Source organism: Epinephelus moara, chromosome 14 (genome assembly GCF_006386435.1).
Source record: "Epinephelus moara isolate mb chromosome 14, YSFRI_EMoa_1.0, whole genome shotgun sequence".
Taxonomy (NCBI): Eukaryota; Metazoa; Chordata; class Actinopteri; order Perciformes; family Serranidae; genus Epinephelus; species Epinephelus moara.
The window spans coordinates 9,367,719-9,388,404 of NC_065519.1; the positions used below are offsets into that span (position 1 = coordinate 9,367,719).

Sequence of the window (20,686 nt, forward strand, 5' to 3'; positions counted from 1 at the left end):
GAGGGCTGCCCCGCTGGGTACTGTAAGTGAGTATGTGTGTATGAAGTGTGTGTGTTACGCTAGAAGAGTCAGAGTTTGGGACGGAGTCTTTTACGTGTTACCCCCTGGAGTGTTACCAGAGTTTTTGGAGTGCTCAAATAAACGGGCCTTTTTCCCGAACGCTACTCTGGTCTCCTGCTTGTGAGTGATTCATTACAATGTCGTAACATGGTTTAGATTTCTAAATAAATATTCACCTCGTCGCTAGATAGTTTTCAATATGTATGTTTTATTTTTGTTTGTTTTTATTCTGTGAAGCACTTTGTGCTGCATTTTTAATGTATGAAAAGTGCTATACAAATAAAGTTTGATTTGATTTGATCTAGAATTTGACCACTGATGTCACTGTTTTCAACGGTTTTCAACCCATTTTACACACTGGCCCTTTAATAACACAGAGGACGCATAACCTTTGAGATTCCCAGAAGTCACGTAGTATGCATGTAGCATAACTTAAACATTAACCAACTTAAACATTATCTAACTTTATTGGAGGTTCCTGAGTTCACCTTTTAGAAAAGCTAATAATACCAGGAGTGATGCCAACAGAGCATGTGAAAAAAAAAAAGAACTGTGAACTGCTCAATCATTGTGTCATATTTGATTTATATTAGATAGATTTGGTGCTTTCGTAGTTTTCTATCAATGTTAACTGAATAAATTTGGGTTTAGTCAAACATAAAAACATTTAAAGACCTTGAACACTTTGAAACTGTTATGGGCGCTCTTCATTTCTCTGGTATTTTATAGACTGAACAGATAAATCAAGAAAATATCTGGCAAATTATTCGAAGGTAAAAATATTCTCATTGCAGCCCTAGTCAATTGAGCTCAGTCAATTTTGTTATAAAAAAATGAGACAGTAACATTTAATTGATTATATTTATCATATTTTATTTCTTAACAAGTCAAAAACCTTAAAACTGTCACAATATTTATCAGTTTACAGCCTGACTTAGCAGTCACCAGTTTCTGTTCTCCTTTAATTAGCCTGTGTTGTTCATGAGGGAGTTTGATCTTCACTGTGCAGATAAAATGTTCTCCACTGAGGGTCTGTCTATGGGACTCTGACAGCAGTGAGAGAACAGCACCCTCCCACGTTCGTCCAAAACAAAGTCTCCTCCCAGCTGGGAAAAACACGAAGGAAACTAAATCAAAGAATTATTTTCTGTGTAGATGTAAAAACTAAAATGGTCATGGGAGTAAAACTGTTACCGTTGACAAATAAAACAAATAAAATCATGATTTTTTTTTTATTTTATTGTGAATGGACGTTTTATCAGAAAAGTATGTAATTATCTGAACCCAAATGTTCTTTATGCGTCATTTTTACGTAGTTAGAAACATTTACAGATGGACTGACCATCATTATTGTATATTTGGTAGTTAATTAGAGGATTCACTGGGGAACAGGGACTTAAGATGCCTTGGACAAAGGCACATCAAGTTCTGCTGCTGCCACTTCAAACATCTTTGTTCGTGCTTCATTTTACCTGAAACATGTCGTCTTGAATCGATTGAAGCCCTCTGGGAAACTCCATATTATCCACCACGTATTCAGCATAGAGCAGCATGTTACTGAAGTTTAATACTTTCGTTAGAGACGCTCCCAGGCCAAATGCAGCGTACATCTGCAACACCCAACAGAGTTAACTGCTAGCATAGCATCAGAAAAAGTATGTAAAGTATATAAGTGTATATTCTGTATTGTCATCGCCTGGCATGGAGCTCTGACCTTCCTATCACGGTCCAACAGCATGTCGTACGGACAGTCAGTCTCCTGCAGCCAGTGTGAGGCTCCCTCCTGACAGCCAAATGAAACCACCACCACTTCAACTGAGTTTGCATCCAGGGACCTCTGAAAAATAGTGCCATAAGCCCCGTTAGTTACCTGGGGACCGCTAGTGATTTGTAATAATTGTGAAGGTCAGCTATGATCTTAATCCCGTGTGAATCTGCCGTGTATGTAATTTTGCGTGTTAAGATTCCACAGTAAATTCCCTATGATATTTCAGCAAACACAAAGCTTATGCGCTTGTATTACTATAGTCCCATGTAAATCAGTCTAGATTCATAGACCTTTACTAATCATATCTGTGAGCAAACAGGTTTTAAAGTTGTGTTATAAAAGCCAAAGGCAGCTCTGCCAAGTATTAATCTTTAGTTATTTTCAAAGAGTTACTCGGTTTATGTTAGAGAGAGAGGTGTTGCCTTTCTGTGGTTCACCTGTGGACTAATTTCCTTCCTTATTGGTAAGTTTACTGGCAGGAATGTGACTGGACGCTTTCCAGTTTTTGCTCCTTGGTGATGAGAAATAATTTACTCAGACTTGAAGTAGTCATGAATCTATCGCGTAACAGAACAACATATAATCAGAATAGAATTCTTCAAATGCATATAAAATCATTACAGTCATGAACTTGTTTTTAGGAGAGAAAAAAAAATAAAAATAATGTCTGCACTGCCATCATCAAGTCCATCCTCACCTCCTCCATCACCATCTGGTACGCTGCTGCCACTGCCAGGGACAGGGGCAGACTGCAGAGTTTCATTGGCTCTGCTCAGAGGGTGATTGGCTGCAATCTGCCGTCCCTCCAGGACCTTAACGCCTCCAGGACCCTGAGGCAGGCGCGAAAGATTGCAGCCGACCCTTCCCATTCCGTACACAGACTTTTTTTGTCTTTTTTTTTTTTTTTTTTTTTTTTTTTTTTTTGGACCCCCACTGATACGGACTCTTGCACATACTGCACAAAACTGTGCTCCCTCATTGTTAAACAGTTATACTGTACATATTTGTTACAGTATTATTGATAGTAACTTTTATATGTTTTTATTGTAATTTTAAGGTTCTGGAGACCAGTTGACTCCCTAAGTCCCACCTCGGGACGCAGACTGGCCAATCATAACATAGCATCAGACCGGCTCAGACCAGGGTCCGACACCAACACAGCTGTGCTCCATTGACTCTAATGCAGTCGTTTCAGATTTCCTTCATTTTCAGGCTGGTTTTGTGGATTTGGAGCTAAATGTTGTGCCTGGGGCACGTTGTGTATTAATGATACTTGTTACCTGGAGAGGTTGGAAAAACACATACGTTTCTTCCCTGTTCCAAAACCAAAATCAAACCCCGAAAAGTGTAGGGTTAGCTAGCTAGCTACTGAAGATATAGCCTACTGAATGTATACACATGCTGCTTTTGCTTTTTGATGATTATAACAGTGAAACAAAGACCGACCCTGCTGTACAGGAACCAGTGAAGGGAAGCAGGGAAACTTTGCTGATATTCAACCAACTGTGTGTCATCGCATTGTGCGCAGATGAACGTTGTTTGACTTTCCCCGCAGATCCCTGCCGGTCTAGTGGTGGTCCAGGTGCTGGCAGCGGCACAGGGACAAAGTTCATCTGCACATTCTGCGATACCACACAGCTGGTTCAATATCAGCAAAGTTTCCCTTCATTTTTTGAATAGAATAGAATAATACTTTATTGTCTACCTTATGCAGAAGCAACATTACAACATTATTTTATTGTCTGAAAGGTCTAACAGGAGAAAAACAAAAGTGCATTGGTAAACATTTTGTTTCCAGTGCTTCATCTTTACCTGATTCTTCTCCAGATCTTTGAGGTGTAGACGACAGAGGAGGCAGGAGAACTGGCGGATTAACACCAGCAGGATCTTTTTACCTTTCCCAAGATATTTCCCCAATGTTGCTGTTCTGCAAAACAGACAGAAACATTATAATGATTGAGTGCAAAATAAGTTACTCCAAGACAAAGGTTTTGGCAGATTGTAACATCTTTAACTAGCTCCATGTGTAGTTTAATTTTTTATGCTCATAAAAATTAATGAATCAGACTGACCCTCCTGTTCTGGCATCGATGAGAGATATATCTGGTGAAATACATCTTGGCTGATGTTCCCTGTCCAGTATTTTAGCACTCAGTTGTAACTCATCATCCAAACGTTGCAGAAAGGCATCCCACTGCACCTGTGTTACACCAGCCACAGTCAGTAAAGACGAAACGGCCTGATAAGAATATTTTTGAAAAGATTTCAGTAACTCACTTCTAGTCCCTCAAAGTCCCGCACAGCTTCCTGTAAAGCAGCACAGCTGGAGAAGTCACACAACAAAGTTTTTACTGTTGTTTCAGTTTATAGGGACTGTTAGATATTTTATGAATGAATGCACGGGGAGGTTTATTGTTCCACAATCAGGAGTGTCTCAGCAGATTTACACAATGTCAGGGTGTCAGTTACAGCAGGTTTGTTGCCAGAATGTGTCTAGATCTTCTCTAGTTTTTGGCATTGTAAGAATGAAATTCACCAAAGTATATTTGAAAAACATAAAAGTAAAAGCTTTGTATTTTTGATGGTCAAGGCTGACGAACACACATAGATCTCAACAGTCATTCGTCATTTCCCTTCTGAGGGTTCTTTTTTCTTTGGGTGCATATGCCGAGTGACGAAAGGACTTGAAATTACCACTGCACACGTGCTGCTAGTTTGTGTGTGAGGTAGATCATAGTTCGTCTCCGTTATTCTTGGTAGTTGTAGTCTATTGTGTGACATTGAGGCAGCGCCTGGATGCAGGTGACAGATGTGTTTAAAAAATGCAGCAACAACACAAACATTTCATATACAAGATGTATATAACATGGACAAAGTGTCTCTCGCTTGTGATTGGCCCACTACAGCAGCAACTACAACCTGTAAAGACTGAGTTGTGGTGAAGTCAAGTGCGGAGGTCAGTGTGCTTAGATGCCACCAAAACATTTGAAAGTATGGCTGTACTACACGGCTGTGGCATTTGGTGGCATTTTATGCAACTGAATCTTTGATTCGCTTGATGGGTATCAAATGAAGTACTCTATTGTCTGAGCCTGAATCCCGCCCACCCAAGTTACTACTGCTGCTGTCACTGTTGTTGGACAAGCTCGACAAAAAGAAACATGGAGATACCGACTTTGCTCAGCCATTTGCCACGTTGTTAATTAGAAAGATTCTTGGTGTCAGAAAATATATTTTCAAGAAGCAGACAGCAGCAACTGCAGTATGAGATAGAAAGACATATTGATGATGTAAACTTTGGCAAAACAATGCAAATCGAGGCTTCTGGCCTCAACAAAAAAAGGTACAAGTAGAGACCCAGGATGACAAGACTATCAGTCAGCATTGCTTCTGCTCTGCTGGGTGTGTCCCCTTTTCTCCTGCTGGGGATCAGTATAGTCCTTTATGTATTTATTACTGATTACAGACCATAGTGCTGACCTAACGTTGGCCTTTCTTTAATGTAGGTGCAATAATTACTTCAGGGCGCCATGTAGCCGTACAGAGATAATACAAACAAAGGAACGTTAGCCTCGATCTTTCCTGGCTAACAACAATTCATGTCTTGTCATGTCAAGCAAGTGTGGCTGAAGTTCTTGTTCTGCCATTAGGCTAACTCCTCTTGATGTAGCTATATGTTAGCAAGCTAGCATTTTAATAATATAAGCTTAATTAAGATGTGACTACGTGCAATGCAATTTGTCCTTGAAGATTGTGCTTTTAACCACCTTCAAAATTAGTTTTTCCCCTCGACATATATGAGCCTAGAACATAGTATATCTAAGTAAAATGAAAAGGCGAAAGTTGATTGTGGTATAGAGGGAATCGCCTTGTTGTTTACAAATACTTCCGGGTAGAAAACCAGCAGAGTTTAGCTACATATATATATATATATATATATTTCCCCTTGACTGCTGTAACATTGGAATTTCTCAATTATGGGATCAATAAAGGTTTATCTTATCTTATATATCTCACATTTTTCACGTCACTATATCACCGTTTAGACTAATCTGATGTTTGTGAAGTCTATAAACACAATGATTGAACAAATATTACTATTTCTGTGTGCACATTTTGTAATTAATAACATGGTTATCGTAGATTAGCTGGGCTAACCGTTAGCCATTAGCCGTTAGCGGTGTCTGTAATAACACAGTAACTCAAAAAACGGTCCGTGAAAAAAATATTTTTTCCAGCGGATGTCTTAGTTACAACATGATTGAGCTAACTGGAGTAGTTTCATGTCATATCGGACAACGGGAGGCTTTTAACAGATGACGTCCTGATGTTAGCTTTGCTGCTGCAGTTAGCTGTCCCTGTCAGCTGCAGCCACTGATGCTTTCTAGACATCGTGATTTCCCAAAACTGAATAAATACCACACATAGCAACACAAAACTGCTTTGCTAGCTCAATCATGTTTTAACTAAGATATCTGCTGGAAAAAATATTTTTTTCACGGACCGTTTATTGAGTTACTGAGTTATTACAGACACCGCTAACAGCTAACGGTTAGCGTAGCTAATCTATGATAACCAGATTATTAATTACAAAATGTGCACACAGAAATAGTAATGTTTGTTAAATCATTGTGTTTATAGACTTTACAAACATTAGATTAGTCTAAACAGTGATATAGTGACGTGACAAATGTGAGATATATAAGATAAGATAAACCTTTATTGATTGAAAAATGTGATATATATATGTGTATATACATATATATATATATATATATATATATACACAGTATATAGCTAAACTCTGCTGGTTTTCTATCCGGAAGTATTTCTAAGCAACGAGGCATCTCTCTATTGTCTGGTTCCAGATTCGGGCTATAACTGTTGTTGGGGCACAGAGTAAAAAAGGGTGGGACTTATGAGGGGTTTAGGGGTAATGATATTGGTACTGGTATGATAATTTTTTAAAACAATACCCAGACCTAAGTATTTGTCATCCTTCCTGAAATTTTGGTGCGAATGCACAGAGATGAAAACACTTGCGGCATTAAGTAGACAATATGTTTTGCACTCACTGGGACTGAAACCTAAAAATTATTTCATTATCGATCAATCTGCAGATTGTTTCTTTAATTACTTTATTAATAGTTGGGTCTATGAAATGCCAGAATATGTGACATTTTCATGACAATTTCCACCAACACCCAAATTTATGTCTTTACAAAGCTGGCTATGTCAAAAGTATTGATTTATTGTCACATAAAACAAAAAACCGCAGCAATTTTAGCAGTTTAGCTCTTACTGATTGTTTTGTCTCCAGAGGTTCTCTGCATCCTTTTTCCTCTTAACAGACAAACTGTGAAGATAGAAAAAAATTAAAATAAACAACATACTTCTGTATGTCTAAGAGTGCAAAGCTGAAGCTCTGTTGTCATGAAGCTCTGTTTACTTTATATTTTAATTTAAGTTGTATTTTAGAGGCTGTTTATTTACTGTGTGTGTGTACAGTGCAGACCTTCTGTACAAAGCTGCAGCAGCTTCAATCAGACCCAGCAGTGACTGTCTTTGCTCTATGCGGATTTTCTGCCTGATGAATTCCTGGAGAGAGCCTGTGTGAGGAAAAGTAAATGAATGTCTGATAGTCTGTGAAGTTAATGTCTGACAGTCTGTGTGGGTTCATTCTTTACATTGAATGATTGACAGGCCTCCTGCTTACCCCCGCTCATGGTACGGCCATAAATCGCCTGCCAACTGCAGCACATGGCGTCTGCATGTCTATTTTTATGTGCACTTGTCCGGCCCCACAACATGCTGCCTACCTTCTCTGCTCTCCTTCTCGGCGAGGTCCAGCAGAGCTTTTCCACTTCCGACAAAAGCTTTGAGAGCTTTCACTGCGGTCTGGTCTGCTCTTTCAGCCATTTTCTGATTTGTAATAGTTTCATAAGATACGGAGCTTCTTATCAGTGCACCAGAGTGAAACACTCTCTGCTTTCTCTCGAAGTCCACTCTGGGTAAATGGATAAACAAAAGATTGCCTGTTTGAGCTCATTTTAAAGGGGCACTCCACTGATTTTACACAGGAAGATTAGTTGACTCATCAGAATTACCACTGTTAGTGAGAATGATTGTAAAATATCTTCTGTGGCTCTGGAAGGACCTTAGTTTCAGGTCTGACAATTTTTTCCAGAGAACATGTTTATTACAGACAGCAGATAGAGAGGGTTGGTTGTATTATGGGAAATTTAAGTTCCAGTCTTTTTGGAGGGTTGCTGCTTCAGTTTTTTTTTAAGCTGTCCCCTGTGAGTCCCTGAACTTGGAAATGCAAAACTAAATTGCAGTGTTTCCCATACATTGATTTATTTGTGGCAGTCTGCCAAACTATTATCACTGACCGCCACATGTTGATTTTTTTTTACGATTTAAAAGCTAACGCTGGATAAAATAACTTGATTAAAAATGCACTTTTTTAGCTCTGATGCAGCGCCTCTGTCTTTAGTCACCTCTCTGTAGCCTAGCCTAATGTCCCGCCCACAGCACTGTCAGATTGGTTTCACGTCATTAATAATGGCATATCAACACTGAAGGCTGCTGTGCCACGGAGGGGCAAAAACGAACATGGACCGGAGCTTCTCCAGTAGAGAAGAGCTCTGTATCTACTTTAAGGCTGCAAATATTGCTTATGTTGTGATAAACATCACAATCCAATGTGAAGAAGGTGAAAAATCTGGTACTGTTCTGCCATTAGTTATAGTGGTTACTGGATGAAACTTCAGTTGTATGAACTGCAAGGCTGAGAAGAGGGAGTGAGACGGCACCTATACATGAATTGCTAGAGGCGCCCCTGAATGTCTTCTAGCTCGTTTAGCTTCTCAAGTTGTTGCTTATGTTGCAGGTAAAATAACTCTACATGACAACCGTTATGCAGATTTGTGAAAAGAGGTGCTAATTAGGAGGAGAAGCAGCTGGTTCTGGAAGTGCTTCACCACCTTCAGTGCGCTCATTATTATTATTTTTTTCCTTAAACGATGCTCTCAATGTTATTTGACAAAGAAACATGGAATTCCTATGGGCTGTACACATGCCGCATTTTTTGCACCCTCAAATTCATTGTTTTAAATGTAGACGCACAGCAGGCGCGCCCAAACGCCAGAGCGACGCCCTCACGGCACACATGCATCCCCGAGCGCCTATTTTTCAGGGCGGGACAGCTGTGCTTTGAGATAAACCGAATTCAACTTTTGGAATGCAACAACCCGCACCACATGTCATAGTGCAGGGCCCAGAGCTTTATGTCTGTCCCACGGATGATAGGCCTACACACTTACAAACAGCGCCTGGAAGAAGATCAGCTCTGCATTCAGGATTTCAGGTAAACAGGCTATGGTACTGTGCTTTTTGAGGTTGCTTAGCAACCTCAGACGCAACCAGCCACTGAGCACTTGAAAGCTGGCACAAAATAGGCACAAAAGTAGCACCCAGCACCTGACCTTGCATTTTCCAGGTGGTTAAAGACGCGGCATGTGTACAGCCCCTTAGGAGTCATGTTTTGTCTATCAGCTTGTCATGGGGAAAGGCTCAGTCAGATGCACAAATTTCAAAATGCTTTGTTGTTTCAGTTGTGAACTGAACACAGCATAGTTTCTAAATTAGGGGTCATTCCTATGTTCCCAGGGTCGTATGTCTCCCACATTTATATGGTACATAATGGAAACTAACAAAGGGTCCTATGTTCTCCAGCTCTGTAGCACATAATGAGAACCTGATCAGCAGCTCTGTATTTGCTCAATATGACAGGGACTGAAATCATGAAAAATCAGGGAAAAATAAATTAATTAAATAAATTGTACTGGCAGAAGCTTTGTCTAAATAAAGTTGTTGTTTCTGTTAGGAGTACAGTTCTAAAAGTAATTGGCCCCCAAGACATTAAGAAATATATATTTTAATGGAAAAATAACAACTAACCAATTAAGAAATGAAAAGGGGATACTTAAGGGTTAGAATAGAGGTCCAGGACGATGTTTAATTCCCATTGCTAAACAGATTAAGGGTAGGAAAGAGGTCAAGGGTCAGGTTAGGGTAAGACATTCATAGCAACTAACTTTTCCGAACACCAAACAGGTTAAGGTCAGGACAAAAGACCCAAAAAGGGGTTCTAAAACATTCACACGCAATCTTACTTGTCAATTTTAACCTTAGATGTCAATCTATTCGTGGCTATGTGTTATTTATTGTTATGCAGAGAAAGCCAAAGATATTTAAGGGACAGAGAGGGACAAGAAAGTGGCATGAACACAATAGGAGGGCTGATGTGTCTTAACAGAATATTGAACTGGGAAACGTTGGACCCTGTTAACATACAGTCAGGTCCATAAATATTTGGACAATGATACAGTTGTCGTCATTTTGGCTCTGTACACCACCACAATGGGTTTAAATGAAACAATGAATACCTGCTTAAAGTGCAGACTCTCAGCTTTCATTTAAGGCTTTTTTCAAAAATGTAGTATGAACCGTGTAGGAATTACAACCATTTCTTCACACAGTCCCCCAACTTTAAGGGCTCATAAGTATTTGGACAAACTAACATAATCATCAATTAAACAGTCAGTTTTAATACTTGGTTGCAAATCCTTTACAGTCAATGACTGCCTGAAGTGTTGGACACATAGGCATCATCAGATGCTGGGTTTCTTCCCTGGTGATGCTCTGCCAGCCCTTTACTGCAGCCGTCTGCACTTCCTGCTTGTGTTTTGGGTGTTTTGCCCTCAGTTTTGGCTTCAGCAAGAGAAACGCATGCTCAGTTGGATTCAGGTCAGATGATATGACTTGGCCATTGCAGAACATTCCACTTCTTTGCCTTAAAAATGTCTTTGGTTGCTTTTGCAGTATGCTTCAGGTCAATGTCCATCTGCACTGTGAAGCATCGTCTAATGAGTTTTGAAGCATTTAGTTGAATCTGAGCAGATAATGTAGCCCCAAACACTTCAGCTTTCATCCTGCTGCTCTTGTCAGCAAGACAAGACTTCACTAGAATAAATACAGAGGGTTTATCACAAGATGCAAACCATTGGTTAGCCTTAAAAATGGAAGGCCAGATTAGAGTTTGTCAAAAACCATCTAAAAAGCCTGTACAGTTGTGGAACAGCATACTATGGACAGATAAAACAAAGATCAACTACCAGAATGATGGGAAGACAAGAGAAGGAAGAAGGGAAGGAACTGCTCATGATCCAAAGCACACCACCTCATCAGTGAAGCATGGTGGAGGTACTGTTATGTCATGGCCATGTATGGCTGCCAGTGGAACTGGTTCTCTTGTATTTATTGATGATGTGACTGCTGACAAGAGCAGCAGGATGAAAGCTGAAGTGTTTGGGGCTACATTATCTGCTCAGATTCAACTAAATGCTTCAAAACTCATTAGACGATGCTTCACAGTGCAGATGGACATTGACCTGAAGCATACTGCAAAAGCAACCAAAGACATTTTTAAGGCAAAGAAGTGGAATGTTCTGCAATGGCCAAGTCATATCATCTGACCTGAATCCAACTGAGCATGCGTTTCTCTTGCTGAAGCCAAAACTGAGGGCAAAACACCCAAAACACAAGCAGGAAGTGCAGACGGCTGCAGTAAAGGGCTGGCAGAGCATCACCAGGGAAGAAACCCAGCATCTGATGATGCCTATGTGTCCAACACTTCAGGCAGTCATTGACTGTAAAGGATTTGCAACCAAGTATTAAAACTGACTGTTTAATTGATGATTATGTTAGTTTGTCCAAATACTTATGAGCCCTTAAAGTTGGGGGACTGTGTGAAGAAATGGTTGTAATTCCTACACGGTTCATACTACATTTTTGAAAAAAGCCTTAAATGAAAGCTGAGAGTCTGCACTTTAAGCAGGTATTCATTGTTTCATTTAAAACCCATTGAGGTGGTGTACAGAGCCAAAATGACGACAACTGTATCATTGTCCAAATAATTATGGACCTGACTGTAGATCTGCTCCCCTGATTTATTCCAAAATAGAGAGAATAGAGTTTTATGCCTCCAGTTCGTCCGACCATCTGTATGTGAATACCTATCTATGTGTGTGCATACAGTACGTCCATCCCATTCTTATGAACGCAATATCTCAAGAACGCCTTGAGGGAATTTTTTCAAATTTGGCTCAAACTTCCACTTGGACTCAGTGATGAACTGAACTTATTGGATTTTGATGGTTAAAGGTCAAGGTCACGCTGACCTTGTGTCTATCTCATTCTCATGAACACTGTATCTCAATGCCTCAGATTTGGCACAAACGTCCATTTGGACTCAAGGATAAACTAATTAGAATTTGGTGGTCACAGGTCAAGGTCACTGTGACTTCACAAAAATGTTTTTGGCCATAACAAAATTTCAGGATAGAATGAAGTGATATCATTTTATATTCAGAAGGTCAAAGGTCAGCTTCACTGTGGCATCATTATTTAACACCATAAGGAACAGGAGGCAAAACATTTGGTCATATACAGAATTTGTGACGCTAATTTTGGGTGTCCATCTTGAAACTGTGCTAATTGTATGGATTTGTGCTGCTGGGCTGAAGATTCACAAGATTCACATTCACATTTTAGAATATGCAGCTTCTTTGCAGCAACATTTTAAGCACTGGCCACTGTCATGTCTACATACGACTCTGAACAGACTTGGATATAAGCTGTGATTGCAACTTGACTGCTTTGTGGAGGCGTATAACCACAAGGCAGTACTTTAAGTTAAGCTGTGATTGGATGTCTCTTGCTCAAATGCATCTTAGGAGCCATAGTTAACTTATAACATTGTTTCCGTATGTACTCAGTCTTTTACCTTTGACTTTTTTTAAAGAACCAGATATTTTTATAAGACAGTTGTTAATCTTTTGCATTGATGATCAATCAGGACCATCTAAACAGTGGAAGTTTGACAAAACTTCCTTTACATTTTGGTCTTTGAGTTAGAAAAAGCATAAAACTGCTTAGTTGTATTTGGCCTGTTGCAGCGACTAAAATGAACCCTCTCTTAAATCTTGAGATATCAGGATCAGACACTGAACACATCGCCAGCATTTTTCTTTTTATTGCTGTGAATCTCACATGAGCCAGATTTCTTTTCCACATTAGTTGCAGCATTAATCAACTGACTCCATTTCCAAATCTCTCTGTTCTTGGCATCCATCCTCCAAGACTTCCTGGAGATGTTCACCATTACTGTCATTCTCCACTGGCTTCTGGACACCCTCAGAGAGTCCTTGTGATTGGCTATCGACTGTTTCTGTGGGTATAACATGAGAGATTGTAAAAGAGCTGGCGATCTCCTTCAGGCGGGCCTGCTCAGCCTTCAGTTTAGCCAGTTCCTTGGTCAGTGGAGTTGCGGGTGTTGGTGTCCCGACAGGGGCAGTTGAGGCAGCTGCGGTTGCAGTAGTCTGGACGGTGTCATCATCTTTAGGGGCTTCAGGACTCTCCAGCGCCTCAGGGTTCTCCTTCTCTGTTGGTTCAGTAGTGTTGATGTCTGGTTGAATTCCAGCTCCCTGCACCTTCTCATAAAGATTCTTCCTCTCCCCTTGCAAAGCCCTGCACAGATTTTCAAGCTTCTGGTTCTTGACGGTGAGGAGCTCAAACTCCTTTTCCTTAATTGCTTTCTGTAAAGGTTTAAAATGCATGAAAATTATTTGTAAAAGTGGGGAAATCTTTGTCTTTTCTGGTTAAAGAAGAAGCAAATCCTTGTTTGGGGCTATAACTGACAGAAGAAAAGTGTTTCTTACATCTGCCACCATGTCAAGGAGAGTCTTGTTGCAGCCATCAAAGCGAGACTTCCATGACTGGCACTCTTTATCCAGCTTTTTCATTCTCTTTGCCATCTACACCACAAAAAAAAATCACGTTACACAGTACACAATCAAAGCCACTTCTAAATATAGCTGCCACAATCGAGTGTAGGATTATACAGTGTGTCAGATGTAATGTTCATGGGATTTCTTTCTCTTATTCCTGTTTTTATTCCCAGATACACTAAATATTCTAACCAATATCATGAAGCTGACTTCAAATATTCTGTGAAACCGCTCTTACTTTGTCCATGTCCTGTTTGAAGTCGCTGTAGACACTGTTACTCTTTGATACTGTGCCCTGGAATTCATCAAACTTCTTGGAGTACATATCGAGCTGAGGAGAAACAGTGAGGAAAACATTATACGTGCCCCTAGAGAGGAAGAATAACAAGTCAATTTTTCTCATGATGCCCTGTTACTGTACCTGGCTCTTCATATCGATTTCTTGCTCCTTCATGACCTTCACTTTCATTTTATGCTCTGCCGCCTGTTTTAGCAGCTGTGGAATATTAAAATTAGCATTAGGGGATTAGAATTGCAAATAAGTGATTAAAAATGCTCGGGAGCACCCGACAAATCTGATACACAAAACTTACAAGCTCTTTTTCCAGCTTGTGCTTCTCCTCTGTCTCCTTCAGTATCATGTTGGCCTGCGCGAGTTTGGTTTCCAGCAGCTTTTCTTTCAGGTCTCTGTGTTTGAAGACCTTCTCCAGGTTCTGGAAGACAATCAGGGGGATTTATGAGAGAAAGCTGTTTCATTTCTTGCTCAGGGAGTCTTTGGCTGCATAAAAGTGAAACACTGTCAATAATAAATGTAAGACCTGTGAAATGTGCAAATGATTCATGTTTTTGAAACTGGCACTGAGGCCCAGACGTGCGAGGTTTTAAAGCACGGGCCATTTAGGTTTGCATGTAGATTAAACTCTGTGTGATTCTGTTTTGAACCTGTGTGTGCTCAGTACGTGGCAGGATCCATACCGCCTCTCGCTGGTCGTATTGTGAAATGAGCCCCTTCAGTTTCTCTGCCAGAGCGCTGTTTTCCTGGCACAGCTTGGTGTTGCGGCTGCTGTGTTCCTCAATTTGGGCCTGAATCTCGCTCAGCGTCCCCTGGAAGTGGGTGGTGATCTCTTTCCTCTTCAGGTCGTCCTCTCTGCACCTCTGTAGGGTCTCTTCCTGCATTTCAGAGACAGATTATATATGATACATTTCCAGTTAGCACAGTGACATAGAGCTAGGAGCATCTTTAGCTCATCCTCTGGTTTCATACAATTCCCAGGTGTCCGTGCAACAGTGAAATCTGTGAAGGTCTTTCAGTAAAGAAACAGCTGTGGTTGTACTCTCTGCGTCTTTTTCACTTACAACGGAAAAGCCTAAAAATCAAATGTCTAATGCAGGACACACGGAGGAATCAAACTGCAATAACTTTCTGTAAGTGTGAGGTTATTATTCATTCATTTATTTTCCGTATCCTGTTAGGGGTCGCAGGATGCTGGAAACTATTGCAGCTGACACTGGGTGAGAGGCAGGGTACACCCTGGACAGGTCACCAGACTATCACAGGGCTGACACATAGAGACAGACAACCATTCACACTCACATTCACACCTACGGACAATTTAGAGTCACCAGTTAACCTGCATGTCTTTGGACTGTGGGAGGAAGCTGGAGTACCCAGAGAAAACCCACGCTGACACAGGGATAACATGCAAACTCTGCACAGAGGGGCTCCACCACCCTGGGGTCACATGCAAACTCTGCACAGAGGGGCTCCACCACCCTGGGGTCAAATCCTGAACTCGATGTGAGGCGACAGTGCTAACCACTGTATCACCGTGACGTTATTAGAGTTGTGACAAATTATTATTTTTGTTATTTATTGATCTGCTGACAGTTTAAAGACTAAATGGGTCATTGAGAAAACAGTCATTGAATAGTGAAAAATGCCTCTCAGTATTTCCAAAAACCAAAATTATGATCTTCAAGTTGCTTATTTTGTCCAACTAACCATCCAAAACCTCAATATATTCAATCCACTGTCACCTTAAAAAAGAAAAGCAGGAAGCCCTCACACCTGAGAAGCTATGATCAGATAATGTTTAGCGTTTTTGTCAGAAAAATCATTTTGCCAAATGATGAATTGATCAGTTGATTAATCAGCTACTTGTTTTGACTTAAGTAGTTATTCTTCCAGCCATAGATATCAGTATAAAAACACTCTGAAGAATTCAATTGAAAGGACTTTCCCCAGTTATATTCTGTTATTACTTCACATCTGAAGCATTATAAATCAGTATATCAAGGAAGAGCCATGGTTTTACCATTAGATTGCCCTTTATATCCCTTGAAATTATTAATAGTTTTTCCACACTGTATGGCACAATCACATAGAGCTGAATGTATGTTTTGTTTTAACCAGGAATGAGACAATGGTGTGATTAAATGCAGCATTGCGATTTAAAAAACACTTACAATAAGTTGACTGTGGTGAATTTCCATTATCGGGCTTATGGTGAATATCGTATCCAGCTGCATTTGCTGCATATACACCAACTTAAAAATATAAAACAGATCTTAATCAAACATAGGCATATTTCATATGGAAAGATATGATGCCATTTCAAGTAGATGAAAAGCCAGGCTGTTTAAGATTGTTTCATTGTTTGTTTTTCTACTGAAATGGATGTTCACCAAAGAACAAAGACGTGTGTCCTTTCTAAAATTATTTGTTTCTCAATGAAATGTAAGATAAAGTTATTCCAGTAACTTTTAGTGCCATTTTCAAGCATATTTTGATGATTATTGAAATAATGAATCATGATTATTTTGGCCAGGATTACATTAAATTTTCATGTTGTCCCATACCTAGTCCTAACACACATAAAAGCTGCATCACACATCATCACAACTAAAGGTGCAGTATCTGCTCCTTTCAATCCGATGTAAATATATTGTAGATGTCCTGTGAATTATTTAATTTAAACCAGCCTGATGAGCTGTATTCAATATCTTTGTATAACTGTAGGATCTCCACTAGAATTAGAAATGAGATTCACAGGTTTAAATGACACTTGGACTTTACAACTGGAGTTGTGGCAGTTTAAGAGGTCAAACCCTGAGCTTTGACACATGGGTTGATCCTTGATGCCAACTGGCGTCACCTCCTGTAGAGCTGCACAACATATGGTGACAACGTCATTGCACCTTAAAGTCAACTAACAAATGGCAAAACCAGTAGCTCAGATTAGACACCATGCCTGTAAGAGATTTGGTCTGTTAAGTTATTCATGTATAATACTTCTACTACTACATGAAGAGCTGCTATGACAGGAGCTGAAGTACCTTTAAGGTCTTGTTGTGCCTCTGCAGCTCTCGGCAGAGTCCCTCCAGTTTACTGCGAGCCAGCACGGCCCGACTGTGCTCGCTCTGCAGCTGGTCCTTCTCCTTCATCACCTGGAGCAGCTTCTTCTGCAGAACCTTCAGCTGCTTCTGGTCGCTCCGATGCTCCTCCAACTGAGGAAAGACACAGACATATCCACCAAATGCCCACAACAGTAGTGATATATACTGTGTCCAGTTTTCGGTGTCTTTCCGCTCACCAGCTCAGCGTGCTTCTTGATGATGGCTTCCAGTTTCTCTTCTGGAGTGTTGAGTTTGTTCAAACTTTGCATCAGCAGCATGGCTTCTTTCCCTGAGCAGCCACAGAGGATTATACATCACATGTCAGTCACAAATTAAGTTTGAGCTTAATTCATTTTGATTACTCTGGAGCACAAGGTGAATGTTATTCATCAGAGAAAATATGCAGAAATTATTTTGGAATATGGGGTTACGAGAAGTCTGTCGCCAACTATAAAAGGCATGTGGAAATACTATTTTACCTGCTCGTCTGGTGCAGATGGATGCACTTACACGCATTACAGCTCTACTTACACACCTATCAGTTTCAGTGCAACTTGGACTTTTGCTGACTGAGCTGAATGAAACCCACCTCGGCTAAAATCGATAAAACATTTTGAGGAAAAGAAAAAAAAACACCTAGGTTTTTGAGCATCTTCTTCTCCAGTTTCTGGTCCTTGCGGGTGTCTGCCTCTTTGACGGCTGTGACCTCCTCTGTGTCCTCTGGCTCAGCGGGATTCTCGTCAGCCTGGTAGGTGCTAATGATGTCCTCCAGCTGCTGGGCCAGGTCCTCTGTCAGGTCAATGTGCCGACCCTCGGCTGGCGACGCCTCGGGACCCATGGGTGCAGGACAAGCCTCCATTATTCTGAGCTATTACTGAGAGGGAATCTGTAATGAACCCAAGGAGTAAAATTAATATTCATTCATCTTCTATTGAAGTGTCCATGTAAAGCATGACAGTGTGATAGTGAGCCAGCGTGAACAATACCAGGACCCTGAAACTAAATCAGTAATTCTATTTTTGCTGATTAGAGCTGCAGCAATTAGTTAATTTATCTCAAGTAGTCGAAGACAATTCATTTGCAACTATTTTGATCATAGATAATTTAAAGATATGTATTTTTCAAGCACAAATGGAAAACATTTGGTGGTTTTAGTTTTTTAAAAATGAGTATTTACAACAGTGAAAAAATAAATACATCATTGTATCGCGATATTTTTCATGGCAATATTGTGTCGATACACAAACTCCAAGTATTATTTCTTTCATATTATACAAGTTAGCAATATTGAAATACAAACTAAACATTTGGTAGCCAACTAGAGTTATAAAATCAAACTGCTTTTTCAGATTCATTTCGTCTAAAATTAGGCTAAAAATTTTATCTTATTAGAGAGTATTAATAATCTTTTTTTGGGACATAATTGCCGATGAAAATAAGAATAATTATAAAATAAATTGCAAAATATTGCAGTCTGTATTATAACAGTACTGCAAAATGTTTAAAATCACACTAATATTGTATCATGACTTGAGTACTGTGATAATATCGTATCATGGGGCCTCTGGTGATTTTCACCCCTGGTATTTACTGCTTTTCTTCATGGCATGTGACAGTAAACGGAATATTTTGGGGGTTTGGATTATTGAAAGCAAGGCATTTAAATATGTCACTTTGTTTTTAGACCAAATGATTATTCGAGAAAATATTTTTTTAAATTGTTAATGAAAATAATTGTTTAATCACCACTTCATTCAGCAGGTACCACCATGTTTCCTTTTCACAAGTCACATAGAAACAGCGATATATCTCTGCTGAAGGAGATCATTGAGAAAAAACAATTGCAGCTGCCACAGACGTGCAGTATTTCCTTGGTCTTGACGGCACATTATGCTTCACAATCAAGACAGGCACATTTAAGAAAACGGTTCAACCCCAGTCAATTAAAATGATCGCAGAGCGTCTCATTGTACCACAGTGATTGTGCCTGTTTGTCTCATGTTGTGCAGGCTCACAGCCAGAGCCTGTTTACGTGCATAAAATTAGTGCAGCCTTCACACTGCTTTCACAAGCAGAGCACATGGCACCTGTTCCAGACCCCACAGGCTATTTTAGGAACTTCTTAATATGGGCAAGTTATTTATTTATTTCTAATCCACTCTTATTGATGTCAATGTCAGTGGTTGTGTGTACAAAAGCTGCATTATCAACTATGAAAAACAGCAGTATTACATAAGTGACCTCATCTATATTCAATATTTTGAAAGGAGGCAGATCGCCAAATGGAGCCTCAACTGGAAATAAATGAGTGCAGGAAATTATTGATTTCTTCACGGTCCAAAGAAACAATAGCGACGGTACACAATCAGAGAAATTAAATATTAAGTAGAAAACATTTCTTAAAGGAAATTAATCTCTTTTCATTCTGTTAACAAATGACAGCCAAGTCTCCACTGATAAAACTTCTTAATTTAAACAGACTTGGCGAGCTTCAGAGAGCCATCAAATTCCAACAAGCAGTTATTAGTACCTCTTAAAGATAAGTACAGGTTTGGAAACCATCTCAAGCACACAGTTTAAGGCTGTTTTTTTTGGCTATTAAAGTGTAAATGTCCCTGAAGAAGCAGGATAACGAGCAAACAGGGTCTTACCAGGACCAAGGGCCGGAGAGGGAAAAGGAAGAGTGTCGAGGGGCTTGGGACAGGCTGCCACCACAGATACAACAGCTGTGATAAGACCACCTCAAAATAAACCAGAGGAGCACAGCTCACTCTGAGCAGAGAGAGGGAGGACAGAGGTTACTGTATGCACCCTGCTTACAAAATCAACCCATGGTCCTCTGATTGTAATCTAAGCAGGACTTCACATACAGTAGCTGTGTGAATGAATACACTCAAATTGCTTCATCGTTTAAAAGCCTTTCTGTTAAGATCTTCAGCAGCCATTTCATGCAACGCCTCTGCTGCTTTAAACCATCGCAGTACTAATTTTATTTTAAGCTGGGATGCTGTTAACAGCCATATAATTATTCTAACAAATGGGCCTGACAGGCATAGTCACTGAGCAGGAGAGGAAAAAAATGAACTGCCTCTCTGATTGGCCAGAATTAGAACAGACCTCCTCCCCAAACCCAGAGAAGAGCCGGCATAACGCTCTCAAAGATCACACTCATTTCCTCACTTAACATGCGTTTAACACAGCATTCACTTAGAGCGCAGCACACTGACTGTGCTGCTCATACACAGAGTTGCTGCTGAATTTGATGCAACCTGAAAGTGGTTGAATATTATCCACAAGGTGAGGACTATTTTTGGAAGCATTCATTTTTTATTTTCTTCTTCTTCTTCCATGTTATGACTGCAGTAATCATTTTTCACCAGAGGATGTCACTGGTAGGAGTCTCTCCAATTTTTCACTCTGGAGAGATTTTTTGTGTGTGTGTGTGTCCACACTCCGCCTCCAGATAAAATGTGAATGATTTCATCTGATTCCTTGTGCGCTCTAATTTAAACAATTGTGAGTTATGCAGGAGGAGAGGCACGGACGCCATTTTGAATGATCAAGTATAAAAAACAAACAAATGAAATAAGCTGCAACACACATCCTTGGG

The 20,686-nt window shown here is 40.0% G+C and overlaps 2 protein-coding genes across 3 annotated transcripts; both read right to left on the reverse strand.

Annotated features, from left to right (window-relative positions):
• Positions 1 to 634: 634 nt before the first annotated feature.
• Positions 635 to 7,828, reverse strand: LOC126401407 (uncharacterized). Of its 2 annotated transcripts, none has more exons than XM_050062640.1 (9): positions 7,545 to 7,657; positions 7,344 to 7,437; positions 7,131 to 7,184; positions 4,106 to 4,151; positions 3,901 to 4,028; positions 3,641 to 3,755; positions 1,775 to 1,897; positions 1,533 to 1,670; positions 635 to 1,166 (listed from the first exon to the last, which is right to left on the reverse strand). In XM_050062640.1, exons 1-9 carry the CDS (start codon positions 7,636 to 7,638, stop codon positions 1,059 to 1,061), a joined length of 900 nt encoding a protein of 299 aa, XP_049918597.1. In that variant the 5' UTR covers positions 7,639 to 7,657; the 3' UTR covers positions 635 to 1,058. The 2 variants fall into 2 exon arrangements, with proteins under 2 accessions (XP_049918597.1, XP_049918596.1); XM_050062639.1 differs by having other exon boundaries at positions 640 to 1,166; positions 7,648 to 7,828.
• A 5,082-nt stretch (positions 7,829 to 12,910) lies between these two features.
• txlnbb (taxilin beta b) lies at positions 12,911 to 20,023 on the reverse strand. Its single transcript, XM_050062637.1, has 10 exons — positions 19,728 to 20,023; positions 17,713 to 17,962; positions 17,274 to 17,365; positions 17,017 to 17,187; positions 14,656 to 14,850; positions 14,274 to 14,393; positions 14,102 to 14,176; positions 13,919 to 14,011; positions 13,612 to 13,707; positions 12,911 to 13,488 (listed from the first exon to the last, which is right to left on the reverse strand). Exons 2-10 carry the CDS (start codon positions 17,933 to 17,935, stop codon positions 12,979 to 12,981), a joined length of 1,575 nt encoding a protein of 524 aa, XP_049918594.1. The 5' UTR covers positions 17,936 to 17,962; positions 19,728 to 20,023; the 3' UTR covers positions 12,911 to 12,978.
• Between the last annotated feature and the right edge of the window lie 663 nt (positions 20,024 to 20,686).

Coding starts and splice junctions, on each gene's coding strand:
- txlnbb (XM_050062637.1), bottom strand. CDS start 17,935: ATGGAGGCTTGTCCTGCACCCATGGGTCCCGAGGCGTCGCCAGCCGAG. Junction 14,851..17,016: donor GGCACAACAAGACCTTAAAG/GTACTTCAGCTC, acceptor TCTGAAATGCAG/GAAGAGACCCTACAGAGGTG. Junction 13,708..13,918: donor TCAAACAGGACATGGACAAA/GTAAGAGCGGTT, acceptor TTTGTGGTGTAG/ATGGCAAAGAGAATGAAAAA.
- LOC126401407 (XM_050062639.1), bottom strand. CDS start 7,747: ATGGCTGAAAGAGCAGACCAGACCGCAGTGAAAGCTCTCAAAGCTTTT. Junction 4,152..7,130: donor CTCTGGAGACAAAACAATCA/GTAAGAGCTAAA, acceptor TGACTTCTCCAG/CTGTGCTGCTTTACAGGAAG. Junction 4,029..4,105: donor GGGACTTTGAGGGACTAGAA/GTGAGTTACTGA, acceptor GGTGTAACACAG/GTGCAGTGGGATGCCTTTCT.